This window comes from Phacochoerus africanus, chromosome 5 (assembly GCF_016906955.1).
Source record: "Phacochoerus africanus isolate WHEZ1 chromosome 5, ROS_Pafr_v1, whole genome shotgun sequence".
Classification (NCBI taxonomy): Eukaryota; Metazoa; Chordata; class Mammalia; order Artiodactyla; family Suidae; genus Phacochoerus; species Phacochoerus africanus.
In genome coordinates this window covers 60088456-60115362 of record NC_062548.1, presented here as the reverse complement: position 1 = coordinate 60115362, position 26907 = coordinate 60088456, and the positions used below count along the sequence as shown (strand labels likewise).

At 43.3% G+C, this 26907-nt stretch overlaps 1 protein-coding gene across 1 annotated transcript in view; it reads left to right on the top strand.

Annotated features, from left to right (window-relative positions):
- The window catches only part of VWA3B (von Willebrand factor A domain containing 3B), a 222067-nt gene that overhangs the window by 29368 nt on the left and 165792 nt on the right, over positions 1-26907 (top strand). Inside the window, 2 exon segments of the mRNA XM_047781500.1 lie at positions 2658-2827; positions 7718-7833. Of these exon segments, the coding sequence (XP_047637456.1) occupies positions 2658-2827; positions 7718-7833 (286 nt within the window).

Below are 26907 nucleotides of genomic sequence, written 5' to 3'. Positions count from 1 at the left end.
CCTGGGTTATTGGCAAAGCAAAGAAGCTGAGTTTGCATGACATGCAGCCGGAGATGCAAGGTGTCAGAAGCTGCCGACAGACCAATGAGAGATGTTTGTCCTCAGTTACTTCCCTGTTGATCTACCAAATCCTAGAATATTCTGCTTGTGTCTGTTCCCCTGTCTCGGGCCGTGTGTGATTCTAGATCCTAGAGAGGAGGAAGCTGCCTGCATGCTAAACTTGGGCACTGACACAGCTAGAAAACTAGTAACTGCAGCTCTGTGGAGCCTGTTTAAGATGTCTTTTGAGCCAGGGTTGCTTATAGAGGTCTGGACACAAAGGAAGAAAGCCCCAAACCACCTATTATAAGACCTTGTCTGTTGCAGCCCAACAGGATGAACCAGGTTGAAGAAACTGTAAAAACACATACTAGGAGTTCCCATTGTGGCTCAGCAGGTTAAGAACCTGACTAGTATCCATGAGGGTGCGGTTTTGATCCCTGGCCTCTCTCGGTGGGTTAAGGATTTGGCATTGCCGTGGCTGTGGTGTAGGCCAGCAGATGCAGCTTCAATTTGACTCCTAGTCTGGGAATTTCCATATGCTGCTGTGTAGTCCTGAAAAAACAAAACAAAACAAAAACAAAAACCACGTATCAAAGTGAAGCAAGCACAGGCAAAAAAACTTTGTGTAAGATGAACTGAAAAAAAAAGCTGAAATCACGCAGAGAAAAGCTCACTACCATGAAAGATGGCCACAAAAAAAGAGGAAGATTGTGGCATGAGAAGATAAAAAGTAGAAGGAAATCAGAAATTAAATATGTTCGCATTCTTCAAGGTGAGGCAGAAAGTAAAAGCATTCTTGCAATAAGAATAGGACTGTATTAGACAAGGATAAGGACCTACAAAAAGCAGTGATTTGAAGTCTTAGAAGTTCAAAGTGTATTCATCAAAATAAAAATTCAGATTGACTCTAATCATGGCACCCCTCCCCCAAATAAATCAAAGACAGAAAAAGTATGAAAGAGGATCATTAGTTTCTGAGCACAAAACATTCTCATATGTAGGTTCTTTCCTGCTATGAGAAAAAAGGCGTCTTGCATAAGATAGCATATAACACCAGGAAGAGAATGACGCAGAATACACTTGCTATGAGAATGATATGTGTTGTCTAATTAGGAATCTGGAGAATGCTTCCTTCTGTTGTGCTTTCTTCTGCCTTTGTGGTGATTGACTGGAAGAAATTTTCAACATCCCGCAGTCTTTACTTTCCATGAGATACTTTTGAAAATCAGGGCGCTGGCCTTGAAGGGCCTGAGAGGAAGAGGCAGGGGCCAGGCAGGCTCTTTTGTAGGGTTGTTGCTGAAGTTGGCTGGGCTCAGCTCCCACCCTGGCCAACTCCTAGTTTCCAGCATGGGCCCTCCACCACGTGCCCCACCTGCCTCCTGGGACACAGTGTGGGGGAGAGGTGGGGAGCCCAAGACCGGGTGTCCTGAGCAGCTGAGAGCTGACCATCAGCCCTCCTCTCTGTGGGCCAGTAGGCTTTGAAGTCGAGGTGAGGTTAATTGACTGTTTATCTGCAGTTAAGAGGGGCTGTGATTAGAGGTGCATGAGCCTCTGTTTATCCCTTAAAACAAGGTACAGTTGCTGGGGTCACTGTCCCAGAAATCACTTAGGGTGTTTTTAGGGCCAGGTTTATGTGGTATGTGTTCTTGGCTCTCCCTCTGGTTTTACTTTCTGAGATTTATATACATGGACGTCGTCTTGTTGAAGCTCAACCAGGAAGTAAACGGCATAATCTCCCTTTTCGCAAGTGAGGAAACTGAACTTAAATCATGTGCCCGAGGTTGCAATACTCATGAGTTGCAGGAGGATGGTGCTGACATCTTTAAATTAAACAGGGACCTGGAGTTCCCTTGTGGCTTAAGGGGTTAAGGATCAAGTGTTATCACTGATGTAGCATGGGTTCGATCCCTGGCCCAGGAATTTCTACCTGCTGAGGGCACAGCCAAAAAAAAAAAAAAAAAAAAAATTAAGCAGGGACTGTGTTAGCATTGTCACCTTCCTGAGTGAGGTATGCATCGCCCATATCTCTGGTTTAAGCTTGGGATGTATGTGTGTATGTGTGTCTGTGTGTGTGTCTCAACTCCTGGATTGGCCTTGACCTGCTGTGTGAAGTCAGGACAGCCCACCTCCCCAGGCATGTTTCCCTGAACTGGGACCACAGGGTGAACCTACTGGGAATATGCCCTGCTTCCCACGGGCCACCTCAACCTTGCATATATGAGTCTACACTGCAGAAATCTGGCACCGCTATGGTGAGTGGCTGATAAGCCTCCTGCCCCCAGGGGCTGTGCCAACCCTTCTTTTGCTCCTGAACTTGAAAATAGCCACTCCTGACCTTCATAATGTATTCATGGGCTCAGAGGAAGCTCTTCTTCCAATCTGCCAACCAACCATATCCCTCACACCGAAAGCCTGAGACTTCTTGGCACCCGGCCTTGAATCTCTCACTTCCTGACTTTGGCCCCAACACCTCCTCAAGAAACATTGAGCAGTGCTGCTTTTCTTTCTGGCTGTTTACTTTTTTCAAGAAGCGGTCTTAGCGTATATTGCTGACGAGTCTGGTTCAAGGTTAGGAGGTGTCAGGGAAATAAACTGTTGGCACCTCTGTTTTGCAGATTGAATCCATTTACTACTTTGTGGTGGGGGACATTCCAGAGGAGTCCAAGGAGCTTCTCCTTCAGAGGGCTTTGGAGATCCCACATCCCATCTGCACCGTGTCCTTCAATGCCAGAGGGGAGGGCACCATAGCTCTCCTAAAGGATCTGAGTGCCAAGACCCACAGCAGGTAGGTGGGAAGTGTGCTCTTGAGGGACCACGAATGAGCTGCTTGCTGGAGATCTATGGTGGGTCTTGATTCTGCTGGTCTTCCTGCCTGACAGGTTGCTGTGCTCTTCCCCTCGTCTGGTAGCCTTTCATCTCCATACACCTTTGCGTCTCTACCTACTATTAATCCTGCTTTTTATTTTCTGATGTGTTGCCATCTTGGGGCCATGCTGGAGAGAGACCGCCCCTCCCAGGCTAGCTGATTCCTAGAGACTGTAAACCCAGCAGGAGCATATGCCTTTTATATGCAAACTAACCAATCCGGAGCCCACACTCTCAATCCAGGCTCTCAGACTCCAGGCTAGAGTCCCCTGCCCCAGTCGCCCCAGAGTCAGGTAACTGACAGCTCAGGACAGCCCCTCCACCCAGCACCCTCTGAAGCTAATCGAACTAGCCAATCCTAAGCCTGCCGCCTCTTCCTTACCCATTCCTTCCTGCAGAATCCACAAGAGAGACTTGCTTCTCCTGTTCTCTCTGCTTCCTGACCAACCCTGGTGCTTCCCTGTGTGGCCCCGTGTGGTGTGGCTACCTTAAACTCTTTGGAACAGTATTAGTTCAGGCTGCCACAACAAAACACTGCAGACTGGGTGGCTTAAATGACAGAAATTTATTTCCTACAGTTCAGGGCTGGTAAATCTAAAATCAGGGTGCTGGCAGATTCAGTTTCTGATGAGCGTTCTCTTTCTGTCTTGTAGACAGCTGCTCTCTTGCTATGTGCTTCCTTGGTGGGGTGGGAGTGGGGAGAGGGAGCAAGAGAGAAAGGGCATGTAAGTTTTTTGGTGTCTCTTCTTAAAAGGTTACTAATCCTATTGGATCAGGGCTCCAACCTTAAGAGCTCATTTAGCCTTAATTACCTTCTTATAGGTCCTGTCTCCAAATACATTCACACTGGGGGTTAAGGCTTCAATGTATGGACTTGGGGAGCGGGAGGGACACAATTCAGTCCAGAGCAGAAACTGCGAATAGCAAATTAACCTTTCAATGGCCATTGTCTCCTGATCTATTGGCCTCACTACACCTGAGTAATAGCAATAACTGCGTTTAAAAACACCCCCCCCCCAGAGTTACCATCGTGGCTCAGCAGTAATGAACTGGATTAGTATCTGTGAGGACACGGGTTCAATCCCTGGCCTCACCCAGTGGGTTAAGGATCCAGCATTGCCATTGTGGTGTAGGTTGTAGATGTGGCTCAGCTCCTGTGTTGCTGTGGCTGTGGCATAGGCTGGTGGCTACAGCTCCAATTGGACCCCTAGCTTGGGAACTTCTGTATACCCCAGATGTGGCCCCAAAAGCCAAAAAACAAAAAAACCCAAAACCCTCCCCCTGTGACTCAGTGTGTGAGTTTAGGACTCTTGTGGCTAAAGATCAGCTACTTATGTGCTTACAAGGGGAATGACTGAGTCCTTTCCTAAGTTAGCCTGCCTCTGAAATGGGTGACATGCCCATTCTTGAGCATTTGTTCTCAAATTTAGGTGCCCATCATATTGGCATGGGGAGACCTGGGCTTCACCTTGCAGGCTGACTCCACAGCAAAGGGATCCCTGGGAATGTGCATTTCGCCCTTCACTTTGCATAGCCTTTCGCTACCTTGGAGTCTTGATTAAAGTGCAGGTATCTTGACTGTGTCCCAGAGATTCCAATTTTCAGGGTCAAAGAAAGGCCAGGGATATACATTTTTAATAGGACCCCTAGTGATTTTGAAGACCCAGTAATTCTGCTCTTAAAGTGCTTTGCAATATTTTAGCATCAGGTGCTTAGCTTCAATTCTGGGCTCCTAACCCCCCTAAAATACAGAAGGGGCTCACTGCCCCACTTTTGCTAGTGGAGGGAGAAGAAGGCAGCTGATAGGCTGGTCCTCTGCTCAGCTCATGTGGAGCCCTGTCTCTGGGCAGGTAAGAGGCCAGGGAGTAATTTAATGGGGGAGAAGCTGCAGTTCACTTCTGACTTTCAGGCCATTCTCCATGGGGTGCAGGTTCTACAGAAGAGGATGAAGTATAGCCAGGCCCTCTGTCCCTGGGCTGGTCCTGGAAAGTGAGGCCAACCTGTCACCTTTCAAGAGGCGCTCCTGCCTGTTCTGCTACCTACCAGACCCCTCAGGTCCTGGTTGGTCTCAGGCAACTTCTGCTGTTGAGCCCCAGCTGAAGTGCAGTTACTTCAGTGCAGTGTAAAGGGCATGTCCTGAGCAACTCAGCTTGCAGGGGACCTGGATTCTGGGTCCCTGGTGCCCGAGGCTGTGTCTGGGCAGAGCCACCAGCTCTCAGGCACAGTGCTATACTCTTCAGACTCTCCAAAGGGCTTGTCTTAACAGTGATTTGCTTTCTGCACAAGCAATGCTGTTGTTTGTCAGAGGTGACGCCTGCCCTGTTCATTTTTCTAATCTGGAGACTAGGTTAGGGAGTAGGAGGTGCTGGGCACAGGCTTTGGCACTCAGGGTGTGAGGTTCGCCAGGACAAACTTTGACCTACCCCCTCTGCCTCGCGAGGAGGTCATGGTGAGACAGGCTGGGACCTGAGACTTTACTGCAGTGCTTGCACCTGGATGGATGTCTCCTAGAACAGGAGAATACAAGCCACAAGGGACTAAAAATAACTGCAGGCATGGGCAGAGGGGGCAAATTATGAACATTATGGTATAAAAAGGGCAAAACCCAGCTGCCACTTCTGAGCATACTGCCCATGATCCCTGCATACAGCACCACCAAGGAAGTGGGCAGACGACCTAAGCCACCCTTCCAGCCCCACCCCCACTTCATTTAAGAGACAGGCTCGATCCCCCTTGGGAAGTGAGCTAGGGCACTTGTTACTTGTTTTTGCTCCCTCCTGCTGCACCGCCAGTCCCAGTAAGGCCTGGCCTGAATTTCTTAGCAATTTCTGTTAATTAAAGAATCCAGTAAGCTGGATAAGTAACATTGGGATGAAGGAAACTGACCATTTCTGCTCTTCAGGAAACAGGCACGGCCAGGACACGGGTCTCTTAGCCTCATGAGGGGCTGTTGGAATGAGGCTGCTTGTTTTTGCTATCAAGTCATGTCTCAGTGTCGCCTGAAAGCCTTTAGAAATAGACAGGACTGAGGCTTTCCATGACCCAGGGGAGGCCCCAGACTTCTCCCGCCATCTGCCCATCCATTGTCCATGCCAGCCCGTGTTTCAGGATTTGGTTTGCATCGTATGTGTGGTGACAGGTAGAGGTGGGACTCCTGAAGGCTGGAGGAGTGTTACTCAGAGATGTCCTGTGCCGTCTGAAAGAAATTTCCTGCTGTTGGTGATGTCTCAGATTCTAGACAACTGGCTCTGAGGGTGCCAGACTTAGTGCATAACCTGGTGCATATACCATCAGTGCTTGCAAAACAAATATTGGAGTTCCTGTTGTGGCACAAAGGAAATGAATCTGACTACTATCCATGAAGATGAGGATTCAATCCCTAGCCTTGCTCAGCGGGTCAGGGATCCGGCATTGCTGTGAGCTGTGGTGTAGGTTGCAGCCACAGGACTTGGCTCTTGAGTTGCTGTGGCTGTAGTATAGGCTGGTAGCTGTAGCTCCGATTTGACCCCTAGCCTGGAAACTTCCATATGCTGTGGGTTTAGCCCTAAAAAGCAAAAAAAAAAAAAAAAAATTAAAAAAAATTTGAGGTATAGTTGATTTATAACATTGGTAGTTTCAGATACACAGCAAAGTGATTCAGTTATATATATGCATACATATTGTATAACTGTATTCTTTTTCAGATTCTTTTCCATTATAGGTCATTACAAGATAAGGAATACAGTTCCCTGTGCTATACAGTAAATCCTATTGTCTACCTATTTTATATATAGTGGTAGGTGTATGTTAATCCCAAACTCCTAATTTATCCCTCCCTCCTTTCCTTTATGGTAACCATAAGTTTGTTTTCTATGCCAGTGAGTCTATTTCTGTTTTATAAATAAGTTCATTTGTATCTTTTTTTAGATTTCACATGTAAGTGATATGTGATATTTGACCTTGTCTGACTTAACTTTGCTTAGTATGATCATCTCTAGGTCCATCCAGGTTGCTGCAAATGGCACCATTTCATTCTTTTTTATGGCTGAGTAATATTCCATTGTGAGTGTGTGTATCACATCTTCTTTATTAATCTGTTGATGGACGCTTAGGTTGCTTCCATGTCTTGGCTGTTGTAAGTAGTGCTGCTGTGAACATTGGTCCCAGTAGCACTTTTTGAGCTTCAAGTGCACAGGAATGCCCAGGGGATCTTGTTAAAGTGCATATTCTGACTCATCAGATCTGCCTGGAGCCCAAGGAAGTGAATTTCTAGCCAGCTTCCACTGCCGTGGTTCCTACTTTGAGGACCACACTTAAAAACACTTGCTCACACTGAATTCTTCTCATTAGCTCAGGTCCTGGGGAAGTATGTGCTTGCCGAGTTAAAGTTGATTGCCACCCATCAGCAGTGGGCAGATGAGCCCATGGTGCCTATAGTCACCAGCTTTCAACCCGAAGCGCTGTGGGCACTGTTGGGCCCCTCATTAGCCTCTTGGCTTGTCAAAGCTGTGTTGACATGATTGAACCCAGGGAACAAAAGAATAAGTATAAGCACAGGATTTCGGTTTTCCAGGGTCAATAAAGACCATTTGGTTGAGCTAAGTATCCTCTTATGAAGAAGAGTCATCAGTTAATCCCAATGGCTTCTCAACTCTTGGTTCTCTTCCTCCTCCTTGTCGTTTGTGAGTGGGAATTGACAAGGTTCAGGGAAAAGCAGTGGACACTTGTAAGATGCTTATTGCCACCACAGAGCAGGTTTACAGCCTTAGGAGAATAGACATGTGCAGATACCATTTAACGGCCTAATGTTGCAAACCTCTTCTTGTTTCAGATTCCATGCATTTGCAGAGAGAACAGAGTGTGTGGAATTTCCTACCTTCCCTGTGAAGGATGGGGACAGTGTAATTACTTGGAATTCAAGGAAACTGAAAGGAAAACTCCCTCCAGGTACCTGAGATCGAAAAGAAACAGTGCACTTTATGTCTTAATAACTTCAGATGAACCCTGGCTTTAGGAAATAAAGCACTAGGGAGGGGCTATCCATTTCTGTTGTATTATTCATGTGGTGCAATGGCAGAGTCCATGGATGCTAATGGTGAATTTGGGCAGCCTAGCAACCAGGCATCAGTTTATTACCTGGAGAGGTGGCCTCAGTGAGATGTATTTCCTAACTTGGGATACTTCTAGAGGCAAGGCCCCAGACATGTCAGCCCATCCTAGTTCTTGGCAAGGCAGAGCTGCTTTGTTGCCTAGGTTGGCTGAACAGCTGTAGTGAGGACGCCCAAATGTCTTGTGGCTTTTCTGCTGCCCCCTTCCCCGTCAGTGTGTCAGTGCTTCTAGCTGCCCATGTGAGATGAAACTACCTCCCCTAAGGGCCACAGCCACACAGGAACCTCAGTGGAGGCTGAATGAACTTCCCCTTTCAGTCAAAGTATGTGATCACAGAGTTTAACGGGCATAGAGAACAAGGTCACAAAATAAGTGAGAAATAGTACTGTGATTTGGGAAACCAGGATGGGAAGTTTCCTTAGAAATTGAGAGATGGGAGTTTCTTAGGGTTGATGAAATTGCCAAGTGCCAAATACACTGAGTAAACACTGCCAAGAAGGGCAGAGAAGGATTGTGAGATGACAGGGCGCAGGACACGTGCTAAGTCTCAGAAAGCTCATCTCCACCTCTGCTGCCACCGTTCTGCTCATCTTTAATAATCCACAGAGATTTCTAGCTTCAGATAAGGCAGGAACTACTCTTTGGGGGTTGGGGAGAGGCTGCAGTGTGCATGTGCTTGCAAGTTTCCTCTGTTTATATAGCACTGTTGCAAAGGCTCCTGGGAGAAGGGCCCTTGCCTTTCTGGCTAGGGGGTCAGGTAGAGCCCAAGGCAGGGGGTCCTTGACACACTGCTTTGTGGATTCAGAGTCTCAGTGACCTGGAGCAGGGCAGGGCAGAGGTTCCAGCAGAGCTCATCAGGTAACTTCCACCTTTGCGCTGAGGGAGAGGTGAACATCTCCAGGGACTTTGTGAAAATGTCAATTGATGAGCAAGACTGATGCTAACCTAAGAAAAAATAAATAAATTCAGGCTGTATGCCATGCCTTTGAAGGTAATTTGCAAGATTAAGCATACTGGGCAGTGAATCAATCAAGGTAAAGAATGTGAGATGTCACCAGCTCCCCACGGCCTGCCAGTGACTGTAAATGGGGTTTTATTTGGGCCTGTGTGCTCCTTGGCAACCTAGTTAATAAAGAGAAGTGTATCTGGCTGCATAGCTTACATTTTCAGTAACCAGCATCATTCCAACCCCTGTGAAGCATACAAATCAAATTACAGATAAAAACATTTTTCGTAGAATGAAGGGCTCGGAGCATGGCCTGCCATTCTAATGCCATTTCAGGGATCACATGTTCTGAACTGGGGGAGGGAGTCCCAGATCCTAAATATGTGATCTTGTATAATCCTCCATCTATCACAATGTCCCAGAAATGCCAACATTTCAGAGCCTCCCTCTCCCACTCAAAAACTGCCCAGAAATCCTTGAGACAATTTTGTTTTGGAAAATATGCAGTTTTTCAACCCTCCCCCCCAGGGGGAGGTTGCTAAGTTCTTCAATCTGAGGACAGCTTGCCCACCAAAGGACCACCCTTTTTATACACTCCACATTCAGGACCACCAGCTCCAGTCTCCAGATGCAAACCCTAAGCAGGCCTGCAGCTTGACTACTACAAGCCCAAGATTCAAGCCCATTGTGTCTGGGTACAGAGTGTGGACTCTGGAGAAACAAAGGGCCGTCAGACCTCAGACGGATGGTCACATTGTCTGACTGCTGGCCCACCAGACCAGGCTAGAAGTGACCCATCACATGCTTAAGGCAGAACTATGGCACCTCTTTGAGGTGAGGCAAGTCGGGGCAAAGTGTCAGAGGTGCCCTGTAATTAGCGCTTCATCTCTGGTCATGTATAGGAGACATCCTCCCTCCCTAAACTAGAGAAGACCTGAGGATGCTCACACTGATGAGTGCTCCAGACAGGTGCTGGGGCATGTGGAGGGGAGCTGATAAGGGAAAGGTTGCTGTGAATCTGGACGCTGGGTGGACTCCTCACCTTTCCCTTCTGGGGGTGAATTTCTGCTTCAGAATGCTGCTTCCTCCTGGCGCAGGCTCCATGCCACCTGAGAATGCCCTGTCAGCCTTGGATGGACTCTGCCCCCTGGGGGAAGCAGGATCTTTGGTTTAGATGTGGGGAGCATGGAGGATTTAATCTGTCAGGTGACCTTGACCCGAAGCTGCAGCTCTGTGCTTTCCTTTTCATCGCCGTCCTTCCCCTTGGCTTTCCTTCCATAGTTGGCTGGGTCCCTGCTCCTGTTTATGCTCAGGTGGTGTCTCCCATCTCTCTAACTGCTCTCTATTTACTGAAGAGTGGAGAGGGGTCCCAGACTGTTGATGCTACCTTCTGGAGCTCCTCTGAGCCACCTGGTCCCCTGTAGCATGGCCTCCCTCCCCTGGGAAGGAATGTGGGTTCTTTTCATGATCTCTGTGTACCATGAAATACTTATCTTACCTATAAGCAGAATAAGACAGAGGCCTGTGGGGCATTCCTAAACTCCAGGCATTTTCCTTGGAAAAGATTTCTCTCTAGGACTGGGCAGCCCCTCCCCCACAGTCTCCTGGCATGTGGTCCAGGCCACCTCAGTGACTGTAGGCTAAGGAGTGGGCCTGATGGGCAGAGAGCAGAGCTTCCTTGTCTTGGCTCCTGGCTCCATGGGATCTGTGGACAGTGCTCCTGCCCAGCTTCCTAAAGCCTTTGGATGTGGCAGCCAGGGCTTGGCTGCAGGGACCGTCTTCATCTGTCCTGTCTGGCAGGGCTTTGGCTGCTGCTACTGCTGAAATAGTCCTTTCAGTCTGAAATAGCGGCCTGAAAATCATTCTCTACATTCTATTTCTGGGTGTTCTCAGGGAATCAGGGAAACTAATGGTTTAAGCAAACTCTAATAAGTGACCTTTTTGCTGATTGCTTCGTATCTGATCAGGACTTAAAAATATTCTGGGGAGTTCCTATTGTGGCTCAGCAGGTTAAGGACCTGATGTTGTCTCCATGAGGATGTGGGTTGGATCCCTGGCTTTGTTCAATGGATTAAGGACCCAGCATTGCCATGAGATGTGACGTAGATCACAGAGGCAGCTTGGATCTGGTTTTGCTGTGGCTGTGGTATAGGCCGGCTGCTACACTTTGGATTCGACTCCTGGCCTGGGAACTTCCATGTGCCACACGTGAGGCTCTAAAAAGAAAACAACAACAAAATAGCTCTACAGGAAACATAAAGAGAAGGGAATATTACAAAAAGGAGTATTCTGTGATTTTTTTTAAAAAAAATTATTTTTTTCCATTATAGTTGATTTGCAATATTCTGCCAATTTCTGCTGTATAGTGAAGTGACACAGTCATACATACATACATGTTCTTTTCCTCACATTATCCTCCATCACGTTCCATCACAAGTTCCATCACATAGTTCCCTGTGCTATACAGCATGTCTGTGTTTTTTGTTTTTGCTTTTTTTTTTGTCTTTTTGCCTTTTCTAGGGCCGAACCCGTGGCATATGGAGGTTCCCAGGCTAGGGTTAGAACTGTAGCCACCGGCCTACACCAGAGCCACAGAAATGCCAGGTCCAAGCTGTGTCTGCAACCTACACCACAGCTCATGGCAATGCCGGATCCTTAACTCACTGAGCGAGGCCGGGGATCGAACCCGCAACCTCATGCTTCCTAGTCAGATTGTTAACCACTGAGCCATGATGGGAACTCCTGTGGTATTTTTTGAAACTCAGTCTTATCTCAGGCCATTGGTGTTCCCCAGGTCAGCAGTGACTTCCAGGAGGTCGCACCTCTCTGCACTCCAATTCCTCCTGGTTACAGCCATCTGCTAGAGATGAACTGGCTCCCGTGTAGTGGTTTGTGGAGACGCTGCCCACCATTCCTGCCCACTATTCCTCAAGTGAGGCCCCCTAAGTGGCAGGGAGGAACTTCCGGTCACAAAGACAAGTCCAAGGCCAGATACTTCCTTTGATTTCCAGAACTCAGTTTAATATATTTTTTTCTGGCTGCACACATGGGATGTGGAAGTTCCTGGGCCAGGGATGTACCTGAGCCCCAGCAGCGACCTGCGCCACTGCAGTGACAATGCTGGATCCTTAACACACTTCACCACAAGGGCAGTCCTAGAAATCAGCTTGATTTTGGATTCCAATGCCCTTGTATCCCAGACGAATGAGGGGGGATTGGAAATGAACCCCAGTCTTTCCCAGGGACTCCTTCTGAGGTTTTCCCGAAGCTCAGAGATCCTAGGCAGCGCTCAGGCATAAGCATGGAGCCCTAGTAAGGACATCTGTTCCTACAGATTGCCCTATAAATACTTATTGTCCCTATCTACCAGCCGCTCCCAGTTGAGCAGTTCTTTGCTTACTCCCATGCTGGCTTTGGATGTGGGTATCATCTGTGGACTCTGCTGCACCCCGCCATTCACCTTGCACCTCCTGCCCAAGGTGCTGCAGAGACATGGGGCAACCTCCCACCTTCTCTGGGGATGCTCTTCTCCTCCCCCTTAGGCCGAGAGGAATCTTCTAATCTGGGATAACTTCTCTCTCCTTTCTGCTTCATCAAGTTGTCTGCTCTGTAAACCCTGTTGCTTCTCTGGGGTTAGGCTTAAAAGGAAGAACCCAGAAAAAGAGTTCCCTTTGTGGATCAGTGGTTTAAGAACTCAACTAGTATCCATGAGGTTTCAAGTTTGATCCCTGGCCTCACTCAGTGGGTTAAGCACTGGTGTTGCTGTGGCGGTGGTGTGGGTGAAAGATGCAGTTCAGATTTGACCCTTAGCCTGGGAACTTCCATATGCTGCAGAGGTGGCCCTAAAAAAAAAGAAAAAAAAAAAGCCAGAATATCTTTCAGGCTCTTTCATCTTTCTGCCCTGCCTCTTTTGGGACAAGTATTCTGTGCTCCTGATAGCTGCCTAAATGTGGAGGATGGGGTGAGGATGAGAACATACAGGGAGAACCATCAGAAACATGCTCCAATGACCTGCATAAATACGACCTTCTATAAGCCTTAACCTGTCGGTACATTTTCTGTGGAGGTAGAGACCCCTGAGATAATATAACTAGTTACTTTGTATTTCAATTTTATAAAATAACACTTCAGGAATAGATGATGGAGAATGGAAAATGGAGTTTGCATGCTGTTAAGTTGGTGACATATGTGGCTTTGGAGCTGCTCTGTTCAGTGCGGAAGCCACTGACCACATGTGGCCACTGTGCATTGAAATGTGAGTTCAGAAGCTCATGTTGTGGCTCAGTAGAAATGAATCTGACTAGTATTCATGAAGACACAGGTTCAATCCCTGGCCTCGCTCAGTGGGTTAAGGATCTGGCGTTGCTGTGAGCTGTGGTATAGGTTGCAGATGTGGCTCGGATCTGGTGTTGCTGTGGCTGTGGTGTAGTCCGGCAGCTACGGCTCCAGTTGGGCCCCTAGCCTGGGAACCTCCATATGCCAGGGGTGCGTCCCTAAAAAGACAAAAAAAAAAAAAAAAGAAGGAAATGTGTGTTCAATTTGAGATGTGCTGCAAGTGTAAAAGATCCTGGATTTCAAAGAATGAGTGAGGAAAAAAAATGTAATTTATCACATGAACAGGTTTTAGTATAGATTGTATGCCAAAATGATAATATGAGTAAATGGGTTATATCAAATATATTAATAAAATTAAGTTTTTTCTAGGATGCAGCTACTAGGGAATTGGAAATTATACATGAGGTTCACCTGCTGTTGGATTACGACTATATAGCACTGCCGTAGCCACACTCCAGCTGGCCCCCTCGCTTAAATAGCCTGGGGGAAGTTATTTTACCTTTCTGCTTCCTTTCCTCATCTATAAAATGGGAACAGTAGATTGTTATTATTATATGATCTTAGCTGTATTAAGTGATGAGGAGACAGAGGAATGAGGCGCTGTCGGATGTTCATGGAACGTGAATGTAGTAAAATCAAGAGCCTGCCTGGGCTTTGGAGTCTGACCCGGATTTGGATTTGTCACTTGGCTGTGTGATCGTGGTTAAGATACTTAACAATCTGAGCCTTAGCTATCTTATGTATGAATAGGGATGGTGATGGTTACCTTGTGGGTTGTTAGGAATATATGTATGCATATATATATGTATATTTGTATGTACATGTATGTGTGTACACACTGTATAAAGCACTGTGTACACACACACACACACACACATATACACACACGGTGTTTTATGCAGTACTTGGCACATAGTTAACCAGTCAACAGTTATAGCTGCTATTATTGCCATAATCATCATCATCCTGTGGGTTACTGTACTATTATTACTGCTAGGTAAGCAACTTAAAGAGTGCAGGTTTTTTTAAACCTTTATTTTTCTTCTATTATCCCAATCCTCATGTATGTTTTAGTTTTAGTTCTGCTGTTAGGTTCTCACATGTAGTCCATCTTCTTTGGTTCCTCAGCCATCCCTTGGTTGGCTACAGTTCATTTTCTAGTTAGTTTCCTCCAGGAGGGATCACAAGAGCAATATTCTCAGGGTTTCCAAATGTTCTTTTCTGCATCTTTATACATAAAGGAAAGCTTGACTGGATAGAAAGCCCTTGGCTCACTTTTTTTGGGTCTGTGTTTGTTGTGGTTTGTACTTTAGTGTCTTCTCATATTGCATGCTGCTGAGAAGAAATACAAGGCCAGCTTGATTTTTTTTCTTTTGTAAGTGACTTTATATTTTTGATTTTTGCTGGATGGTCCAAAGGATTTTTTTTTTTTTTTTTGGTTGAGCCTGTGGCATACATTAAGTTCCCAGGCCAGGAAACAAACCTGAGCCACAGGTGACAACACCAAATTCCCAACCAGTAGGCCACCAGGGAATTCCCCAAAGGATTCTTTTATTCTGCCAGCTTTATTGAGATCTAATTGATATATTATTAATTATGCTATTGACCAAGATCGATAGCATGGTGAAAATTTAAGGTGTATGTTGTGACAGCATGATACGCAAATACACTGTGAAATATATGGAAATACACTGTGAAATTATTATCACAATAAGGTTAGTTAACACATCCATCACCTTACATCATGACATTTTTTTTGTGGTGAGAACATTCAGTATCTATTCTCTTAGCAACCTTCACGTGTATAATACAGTATTGTTAAATAGGGTTGCCACACTGTTCATTAGATCCTCAGAACTTATTCATCTAATAACTGGAAGTTTGTACCCTTTGGCCAATTTTTCCCCATTTCTCCTACCCTCAGTCCCTGGCAACCACCACCCTACTCTCTTCCTATGAGTTTGACTTTTTTTGTTTCCAAATATAAATAAGATATTTGTCTTTCTCTATCTGACTTATTTCACTTAGCTTAATACCCTCAAGGTTTATCCATGTTGTTGCAAATGACAAGATTTCCTTCTTTCTCATGGTTGAATAATACTGCATTTATACATACTTCAAATTATCATACCCATAAAAAATCACGTTTTCTTTATTCATTTGTCTGTCAGTGGACACTTAGTTTATTTCCACACCTTGACTATTGTAAATAATGCTGCAGTGAACGTGGGGGTGTAGATATCTCTTCAAGATAGTGGTTTCATTTTTTTTGGATGTATACCCAGAAGTGGGATTGCTGGATCACATGGTAGTTCTGTTTTCAATTTTTCTGAGCACCCTCCATACTGTTTTTCATACTGGCTGCACCAGTTTACATTTCCCACCAACAGTACATAAAGGTTCTCTTTTTTCTACTCTACATCCTCACCAGTGCTCTTGTCTTCTCTCTCTCTCTCTCTCTTTTTTTTTTTTTTGTCTTTTTAGGGCCGCACCCATGGCATATGGAGGTTCCCAGTCTAGGGGTCTAATCAGAGCTGTAGCTGCTGGCCCACACTACAGCTTACGGCAACGCCAGATCCTCAACCCAGTGAGAGAGGCCAGGGATCGAACCTGCAACCTCATGGTTTCTAGTAGGATTTGTTTCCACTGCGCCACAATGGGAATTCCAGTTTTCTTGAATTTTATTTTAAAATATTTTCTCTGTTCCATTGCTTTATTTATTATTATTATTATTATTATTATTTGTCTTTTTGCCATTTCTTGGGCCGCTCCCGTGGCATATTTAGGTTCCCAGGCTAGGGGTCGAATCAGAGCTGTAGGGGTCTATGCCACAGCAATGCGGGATCTGAGCTGTGTCTGCGACCTACACCACAGCTCATGGCAACGCCGGATCCTTAACCCACTGAGCAAGGCCAGGGATCAAACCCGCAACCTCATGCTTCCTAGTCAGAGTCGTTAACCACTGCACCATGACGGGAACTCCTATTATTATTTTTAAAGTTAACAAGCATTTAGACATTGCTTGGGATGTGCCAGGCACTCTTCCAGCCTCCTATCAAATTTTAACTCACGTAAACTTCATAGCAGTCCTATGGAGTAGGTACTAGTATTATCCTCAATTTTGTGATGGGGAAATCCAGACAGAAAATGGTGAAGAAACTTGTCCAAATTCACACTCACTTCACTGGCCTGAAATAAAACATTTCATTCTCTTAAACATTGAGCCAGGCTGGTTTGCTTCTTCAGCAACTCCTTTTATGTATAAAGTGTGATAGATCCCCTTTATCTTCTGTGTATCATGAGCTCCCTCATATTTTTAGAATATCTAACCTGTTTGAGTTTGTCTTCTCTGGTTTCTTTCAGTGAGTTCCATAGCATGTTTTCTTCATTGGGTTTCGACAGTTTCATCTTAACTTCTGTGATGTTTTTGTCTTTCCTGAGTTTTTTATATTTATTTCTCCCTGTTGTCTTGCCATTTCACTCTTGAGATTTTGAATGTCTGCTTTGCTTTCTTCCTTCGAAGAGCTGATGGCTTCATGTGTATGTATTTTTAAGTTCATGGTGAAACAGTGGATCTAATTTTCATGTATTCCGTGATAGCGAGTGTTGTCTCTTGATAGTTTTGCTGCTCTTTCCTGCATTTTTTTTTTTTTTGGTAGAGTATCCTTGTTTGGAAGCTGTGTGCTAGCTTCCTCTTTATTATTCACTGCTGAAAGGAGACAACATAGATATCTGCTGGTGGTTCACATGGGAGATGGAGAATCGAAGGGGCTGTGCTTCATGACTACAAGCTCCTTCTCTACTGCTACAGAGAGTGGTTCCCACAGATAAGTTTGCTCTGGATGGGGGTTTGTGATGCTCTCCCTCTTGCTTCTCTGAACTGAGTAGGCAGACTTGCTATTGGGACTTGTCTTTGAGGCTCCAGCACCCATCGTTGCTGACCAGGCTCACTTTGACTTTACATGGGCCCCACTTCCTAATACCTATCGAGCTCTCTGCACCTACTGCAGGTGCACATTCTCTGTGCTTTCCTCCGCACAGCTTCTGCTCATCTCAGCCACTCTTGACAGCCCTTATCTGGATGTTATTAGCAGAAGGTATTTGTGTTTTCCTTTTCGTTCTCATTCCCCTCCCCCCATAATTTCTAGTAAAAAAGGAAAAGGTATTGACATATATGGTTATCTTTATCCTAGAGGTAAAGACTGACTCTTAAATGTTCAAAGGTGGATTAAAGTGAGCTCTAAGGCCAATGCAAAACCCATTGTCTTCATCTACTGTGTGGGATGGACTTTCTCTCTCCCTTTTTTTTCTTTTTTTTTTTTTTTCAGCAGTTCCTGTGGCATGAAGAAGTTGAACCAGGGATTGAACCCACACCACAGTAGTGACCCGAGCCACAGTAGTGACAGCGCTGGGTCCTTAACCCCTAGGTCACCAGGGAATTCCAGTATCTCATCTTTTTTCTTGTCATACCTTATGTTGCCACTCCATGTGTTGACATAAAATCAACTAAGTATCATTTGAAAACCTTGCCCTCTAACATCACTTTCTCAAATTCCCAAATAACTTTTAGTAGGTTGGCCTTAAAGTCTGCTGTTTTTTTAAGAGAGAATATACTTTGTAAATATTAAATAACTTTTATTGTCATCTGCCTTCTCTCCCACTATTGTATCAGTTATTTCCTAGAAAACATGATATCACTTCTAATTATTGGATGTGAGTAATGAAGAGTACTAGCCCTCTATATATTTTCTTTTCCCTTTTATTTTTTTTTTCTTCTTTAGGGCTGCACCCAGGTCATGTGGAAGTTCCCAGGCTAAGGGGTTGAATTGGAGGTACAGCTGCCGGCCTACACCACAGCCACAGCAACGCCAGATCCTTAACCAACTCACGTCCTCATGGATACTAGTTGGATTTGTTTCTGCTGGGTCACGAAGGAACTCCCTAACCCTCTATATTTTTAACTCTTGTCCCTTCAGTGGATTTTTTTTTTTTTAACCAGGATAGTTAAAGCTGGTGTGTGTGTGTTACTAGATACTTTTTATATATTATCTCATTCAATCCTCACAACAACCATGTGAAGTAAATAATATTATCCACATTTTTCAGAAGAGAAGCATCCTGGGGGTTATTTTCTGAGGTTACATGACTGGTGAGAGGCAGAACTGGAGGTCATGAATGCTTGGCTGTCATGTACTCTGCAGACACAGTATAGACAATTGAGAAAATAGGAAGAAAAGGAAAAGAAGCATTGTTTCCACTCAGATATTTTCGTTGTTGAATATATTGGCGTATTTCCTTCCACTCTTTTCATTACATGCTTTTTTAAAAATACCAAAGCATAAATATCACACTATGTGCCAATCTGAATATTGCATTTTTAGTTTCATTCTATAACAAGTATTTTTTCCATGTTCCCATAAAACTTATGTATGACATTAAAAATACATAATTAAAGTGGTATACTCTACTTTTGTTAATGATTTTCTGTTAGATATTTGGGTAATTTCTAATTTTTTTACTATTAGAGATAATATAGCACCTATCTTGTTTTGGTGATATATTTCCTCCCATATTTTTAGACTTAAAAAAAAATTCTATGCATGTGTTACATTTTACTCTACCTTTTTATTTTTATTTATTTTTAAATTTTTTATTAAAGTATATTTGATTTACAATGCTGTGCCAATTTTTCTGTACAGCAAAGTGACCCATATATATCTATATATACATATACACACACATACACATATGTAAATATATATTCCCTTTTTTATGTTACCTTCCATCATGGTATCCCAAGAGATTGCATATAGTTCCCTGTGCTTATATAGTAGGACCTCATTCCTTATTCATTATAAATCCTGTATTTTAGACTTTGGGGAGGATAGATTTATAGTAGTGAAAGTACCAGATTACCATGATTGAACATTTGGGGTAATATCTCATATTGAATTGCTTTCCAAAAAACATTTTAAGACAGCATAAGTCATATTGATAGGGTATATGGAATACACATTTGACTGAACCTGAATTACCTTAAATATAGTATCTCATTGTTCCCAAATGAATTTTCTTTGATAAATAAATTAACGTCAGGGAGTTCCCCTTGTGACTCAGTGGAAACAAATCTGACTAGGATGTGGGTTCAGTCCCTGGCCTTACTCTGTGGGTTAAGGATCCAGCATGGCCATGAGTGGTGTTGTAGGTCGCAGATGTGGTTTGGATCCCGTGTTGCTGTGGCTGTGGTGTAAGCTGGCAGCTGCAACTCCCATTTGAACCCTAGCCCAGGAACTTCCATATGCCACAGATGTGGCCCTAAAAAGCCAAAAAAAAAAAAAAGCCAAAAAAAAAATAATGTCAATTGGTAGTGAAGAGTCATGAAATTGAACATTTTTTGTATTTTACTTCTTTTGCCCATTTATCTGGTGGGGCTATCGTGTTTCTTATCACATTGTGTGCATTCTTTGTATATTAACGACATTAACTCTTTGTTGTCATTATTTATAAATAATTTACCCTCCCACCTTTGATTTTATGTCCAGGGGAGGAGCATACCCTTCTGTTCCCCATTCCCTCTGAAATCCTCTGTTTACCTGGGCTGTACTGGGTTTTCCATGCTAACCTGGATGAAAACTCAGCTCCTTGCTGTATTCCCTTCTACCACCCTCCTCACTTCCTCTCAATAAGTGTGATTTTAGTAGGTGCTCCTGAACCATTGGAAGAGGAAAGAGTGACATACATCCTCCCTGGATCCTCCCTTCTATTTCTCCTCTCACGTTTGGAAGCCTCTCATTTATTTTCAAGAGTGAAACATGCCACTGGGTCTTCTCTCCAATCCTCATGACTTGTGTCTTGTACTTGAGATTCATTGAGCTTCTCGAAATTTTAGGTTTAGAATTTTCATCAAATTAGGAATAATTCAACCTTTCTTTCTCTCTCTCCCTCCCTCCTTCCTTCCTCCCTCCCTCCCTCCTCCCCTTCCCTCCCCCCACCCCTCCCCACTTCCTTCCTTCCTTTCCTCTGCCCACGGCATGCAGAAGTTCCTGGACCAGTGACAACATCAATTCCTTAAATCACTAGGCCACCAGGGAACTCCCTCAGCCGTTATTTCTTTTATTTTTTTTTTTAAATAAATTGTGTTGTGGTTGACTTAGAAAGTTGTGTTAGTTTCAGTGTCAGCCATTATTTCTTGATCGTAGGTCTGTAGGTCAACCGCAGTTTGACTGAGGATAGACTTGTCCTCCTTTAATTATCCAGGATATACTTTTGTTGTGGCAAATGGCATGAGCAGAAGCGCCAAGCCAAACCATGCAGCCCTGTTTAAGGCCTCTGCTCATGTCACATCCACTAATATTCTATTGGCCAAAGCCAATCACATGACCAAGTCCAACATCGATTGGATGAGGATGTCTACTCCACGCACACTGGGATGGGGAGGAAAGAAGTATTTGCTGAACAATAACGTAAGTTATCACAATATTTTGTTCTTGCATGATTCTTTTTTGCCTCTGACAAACAGTGTTTGCTGGAAAGTGAATCAACTTTGAAATCAGACCTGGATTCAAACCCTAGTTTTGCCAGTAACTACATGTATGACTTTATGTTAATTACCTAACCTTTTTAGAGCTAAGTTCTCTCAGTTGTAAAAGTGGGAAAAATAACATTCACCTCATATGATTGTTAGGGGAAATTAAAGTATAAAACCCACATGGAAGTGGGTAGTACAAAATTGGCATTCAGTTAATGTTAGTTTCCTTATAGGATTCCAAGTGGGCTTTTATTGCAGACATTTTTTTTAAGAAAATAAAATAATCCAACAGGATATTGAGCATTTTCAGGCTAGGTTATGACACCTTATTTGCATGGATAATGATGGATGGGAATTGGAATTTGGAGCTAGGAAGTGAATATTGTACTAGTAAGCTGTGTCCTGATTGGAAATGGATCCATTTTCAAGGTTGATACTAAGGGTAGGCAACTGGGGTCTTTCTAGAGGAAACAAGGAGCACCTCTTCTACTATAAGTGGTTCACTGGGTTATACTATGGGGCCCTGTCTGGGCCTGACTTTCCTCTACTTTCCTATTGTCAGATTGGGCACAGTGAGAGGTATGAATGGGGCAGGAATATTTGTCAGTTGGACATGGTAATTTTCAGTTCTCAGAAGCTTTCCTGGAGGGTGGGATTGTTCTGCCTGGGAGCTAGGTTATTGCTGTCTTGGGAAGGAATTTAACTGCTGGTGCTTTCCAGGGACTGTATCTTTAAGGGGTACAGTCCTAATCCCCTGGGAGAGCTGTTCCTTAGGTTAAGAAAGCCTTGTGGGCCAAAGTGAGGGCTCTACGTAGTGGTCTGTGACTCCCTCTTAGGAAGGAAAAAGACTTCTGATCTCTTAGGTTCAAAGCAGAGATTTCATCTTTTACTTTGGCTTTCCCTTCCTGCTTTGTCCTCAAAAAACTTAATTAAACTGAAATAGAAAGTATAGATTGAGAAAAGCACATTAGAATAGAAATTTTCACTGAAGGCCTGGAATCAGGCTAAACAAAAGTTAATAATTTTGGCATTGATGCAGCTAGCTTGAAATGTGGACTCATCAGTGAAGCTGACAGCAGACTTATTTTAGATGCCAGGCTCTTCAGAACTGGGAATGCAAGGCATCTAGTGGTAGGAGGAGCACCCAGGGTGATGGACCACGCTCAGAGCCCTGAGCTCCTACTTCAAGCCAGGACATCCTATTTTATACTGGAAGAGGAACAAGGGGAGGGGAAGAGAAAGAGGAGGAGGCAGCAGTGTTAGACATAGACAGTCAGTCTTAACTTTAGTGTGATTTCATATATACAACCAAACCCACAGCTCAAGATGCTCTCATGACTCCAGATCAGGATTGGGCAGCTCAGCACATTTCACTTCTAGCCCCAGCCCGCTGTCCCCATCAGCCATCACTAATCAACCCATGATTGCCCCTTCCTTCTAAGTTTGGACTCCCCTTGGCCAGCTCAGTGCAGCAAGCTGGGCAGCCCCTGCTCATTGAACAGAAGCTTCAATTGGGAGACAGTGTGTTTACCACCATGTTTTGCTCATGGGACGAGAGAAAGACTGCAATGAATAAATAAAAGTTTTGGAAAAGATGAAAACTCTAATTCAAAAGATACGTGTTCATAGCAGCACCATTTACAATAGCCAAGACATGGAAACAATCTAACTGTCTGGTGACAGAAGAATGGATAAAGAAGGTGTGGTACACACACACACACACACACACACACACACACACACAATGGAATATTACTCAGCTGTAAAAAAGAATGAAATAATGCCATTTGCAGCAACATGGATGGACCTAGAGATTATCATACTGAGTGAAGTTAAGTCAGACAGAGAAAGACAAATATCATATGATATCACGTATATGTAGAATCCAAAAATGATGCAAATGAACTTATTTATAAAACAGAAATATACTCAAATGTTGAAAACAAACTTATGGTTACCAAAGGGGAGGCACTGAAGGGATAATTTAGGAGTTTAGGATTAACAGATACACACTACTATATATAAACTAGATAAACAACAAGTACCTACTGTATAGCACAGGGAACTATATTCAATATCTTGTCATGGCCTATTACAAAGAATCTGAAAAGTATATATTCTTATATGTACATATATCTAAGAAAACTGAATCACTTTGCTGTATATCTGAAACTAGCACAATGTTGTAAACTAACTATACCTAAATTTAAAAAATGGGGAAAAAAAGGAATGAGTTTCAGGTAATAGGAAAAGGCAATGCTTTTCTGAGAATACTTTTGTTTGTTTCCAGTATTCCTGGCAAAAATGAAGTTAGAAAAGCTGTTCTGATTCACAGTATTATTCTTAAGTCCAAAAATGGTGTAGCTATAAAAATTTGGCTTATACTCTCTTTGGAAACTGTACTTTTTGGTGTGTTGGATAAAAATGCATGAACAAAACTAAGTATTACAAAACCAAAATTTATTTATTTCAGGGTATGTCCAGGCTGTCAGACTTATAAAGAGAAAACAACCAAGTCCTCATTCTTGGAAGACTATTTGTAATCTTTAATTGGATATTTAAAGTTTTCTGGCCCATCACTCAGGCTGGGCACTACTCCTCTATTTCTAATCCCTAATTTCATTTAGAAGCACTGACTGGTGCCTGTTTATAGTTTACTGAGAGCAGTTTTCTCTGAGGTCTCCTTCCTGCTCCCTAGAACTCAGTTTAATGCAATGGATGGAGCCAGAGCAGCTGCACATCCAAAATTATTGCCACATTACAGTTTACAAGGCTGAGACTTTATTATCTCCCAAGTCCTGCTCCTTCTAATAATGACTTGCTTCGGATTTCTTATTACTTCTATGAGACAACCCTCTGGTTAGTTAAACATTTATTAAATGCCTTCTGTGTTCCTTAGAGTCTCACTAGGGGTGAGGTGGAGATTAAAAAGGAACAAAACACAAATTTCCTATTCAGGGAACTGCAGACTCTTAGGAAATCAATTATGCTTCTGTTTGATGATTTAAAATTGCTCCTTCCCATTATAACTCCAGCATCTCAGTTTAGGATTTAAGAATTGCTCATCTAGAAGACCTTACTAAGACATTTCTCAAAAAAAAGATGTACAGGTAGCTAAAAAGCAAATGGAAATATGCTCATCTTTACCAATTATGAGAGAAATGCAAATCAAAACTACAATGAGGTACCACCTCACACTTATCAGAATGGCCATCATTTAAAAAATCTACAAATAACAAATGCTGGAGAGAGTGTGGAGAAAAGGGAACCCTTTTTCACTGTCAGTGGGAATGTAAATTGGTGCAGCCACTATGGAGGATAGTTCCTAAAAAAACTAAAAAATAGAACTACCATATTATCCAGCAGTCCCACTCCTGAGCATATATACAGACAAAACTATAGTTTAAAAGGATACATGCACTCTTATGTTCATAGCAGCAGTATTTATAATAGCCAAGACATGGAAACAAACTAAATGTCTATTGACAGATAAATGGATAAAGAAGGTGGGGTACACACATACACACACACCATGGAATACCACTCAGCCTTAAAAAAGAATGAAATAATTAAAGATGTAAAGAAATGGAAAGATATTCCATTTTCCTGGATTGGGAAAATCAATATTGTAAAAATGGCCATACTACCCAAAGCAATCTACAGATTCAATGCAATCCCTATCAAACTACCCATGACATTGTTCACAGAACTAGAACAAACAATCCAAACATTTATATGGAACAACAAAAGACCCAGAATCACCAAAGCAATCCTGATAAACAGAAAACAAGCAGGGGACATAACATTTCCAGACTTAAAGAAATATTACAAAGCCACAGTCATCAAAACAGTGTGGTACTGGTATCAAAACAGGCAGACAGACCAATGGAACAGAATAGAGAACCCAGAAATAAACCCTGACACCTATAGTCAATTAATCTTTGACAAGGGAGGCAAGAACATAAAATGGGAAAAAGTCTGTTCATCAAGCATTGCTGGGAAACCTGGACAGCTGCATGCAAAGCAGTGAAACTGGAACACACCCTCACACCATGCACAAAAATAAACTCAAAATGGCTGAAAGACTTAAATATAAGACAGGACACCATCAAACTCCTAGAAGAGAACATAGGCAAAACAATCTCTGACATCAACTTCATGAATATTTTCTCAGGTCAGTCTCCCAGAGCAATAGAAATAAGAGCAAAAATAAATCCATGGGACCTAATCAAACGGAAAAGCTTCTGCACAGCAAAGGAAAACAAAAAGAAAACAAAAAGACAACTCACAGAATGGGAGAAAATAGTTTCAAATGATGCAACGGACAAGGGCTTAATCTCCAGAATATATAAGCAATTTATACAACCCAAAAGCAAAAAAGCCAATCAAGCAATGGAAAAATGGGCAAAAGACCTGAATAGACTGTTCTCCAAGGAAAATATGCAGATGGCCAGCAAACACATGAGAAAATGCTCAACATCGCTGATTATAAGAGAAATGCAAATCAAAACTACCATGAGATACCACCTCACACCAGTCAGAATGGCCATCATTAATAAGTCCACAAATAACAAGTGCTGGAGGGGCTGTGGAGAAAAGGGAACCCTCCTGCACTGTTGGTGGGAATGGAAACTGGTACAGCCACTATGGAGAACAGTTTGGAGATACCTTAGAAATCTATACATAGAACTTCCATATAACCCCCCCAATCCCATTCTTGGACATCTATCCGGACAAAACTCTACTTAAAAGAGACACATGCACCTGTATGTTCATTGCATCACTATTCACAATAGCCAAGACATGGAAACAACCCAAATGTCCATCGACAGATGATTGGATTTGGAAGATGTGGTATATATACATAATGAAATACTACTCAGCCATAAAAAAGAATGACAATGCCATTTGCAGCAACATGGATGGAACTAGAGACTCTCACACTGAGTGAAATGAGTCAGAAAGACAAAGACAAATACCATATGATATCCCTTATAACTGGAATCTAATATCCAGCACAAATGAACATCTCTACAGAAAAGAAAATCCTGGACTTGGAGAATAGACTTGTGGCTGCCTGATGGGAGAGAGAGGGAGTGGGAGGGATCGGGAGCTTGGGGTTATCAGATACAACTTGGAATAGATTTACAAGGAGATCCTGCTGAGTAGCATTGAGAACTATGTCTAGATACTCATATTGCAACAGAACAAAGGGTGGGGAAAAAAATGTATGCATGTAAGAGTAACTTGATCCCCATGCTGTACAGCGGGAAAAAAAATAAAATAAAGAATGAAATAATGCCATTTGCAGCAACATGGATGCAGGTAGATAATTCTCATACTGAGTGAAGTAAGTCGGACAGAGAAAGACAAATACCATATGATTTTACTTATATGTGGAATCTAAAATATGACACAAATGAACTTATCTGAAGAACAGATAAAGAGAACAGATTTGTGGTTGCCAAAGGGGAGGGAAGGACTGGGAGTTTGGGAATAGTGTATGCAAAGTATTATATATAAAATGGACAAACAGCAAGGTCCTACTGTATAGCTCAGGGAACTGTATTTATTCAATGACCTATAATAAACCATATGGAAAAACATATGAAAAAGGATATACACATGTATGTGTATGTGTATATATATATCTGAATCACTTTGCTCTACAGCAGAAATTAAAGCAACATTGTAAATCAACTATATTTCAATAAAGTAAATTTTCAAACATGGGAAAAAAAGAATTGCCCATGTATACTCAACCCTCTTCTTCCCTTAGTTCACACCTTTACCTGATGTGTGCAAAGGTCCAGTTTTCCCACCCAGAGGGTCAGTCTCTTTAAGGGCAGGGAGCCCTTGTATTTTTTTCCCCATAGTGGGTTTGAGTCCTGGGTTCCTTGTTTGTTCTTAACTCTGGGCTGCAGCACGGCCTTTCACCAGGACCCCTGCACTGCTCCCTAGAGCCCTTTCTTGGCACCCAGCAGTGGCAGGCTCAGCCCAGTTCAGAGCTGGTTGATAGAACTCAGAGAGCAGCCCTGGGGCCATCTTGCATTCTTTTGGGGGTCCTGTAGTTCCCTTAGAACCAAAAGTTCAGGCCTTTTTT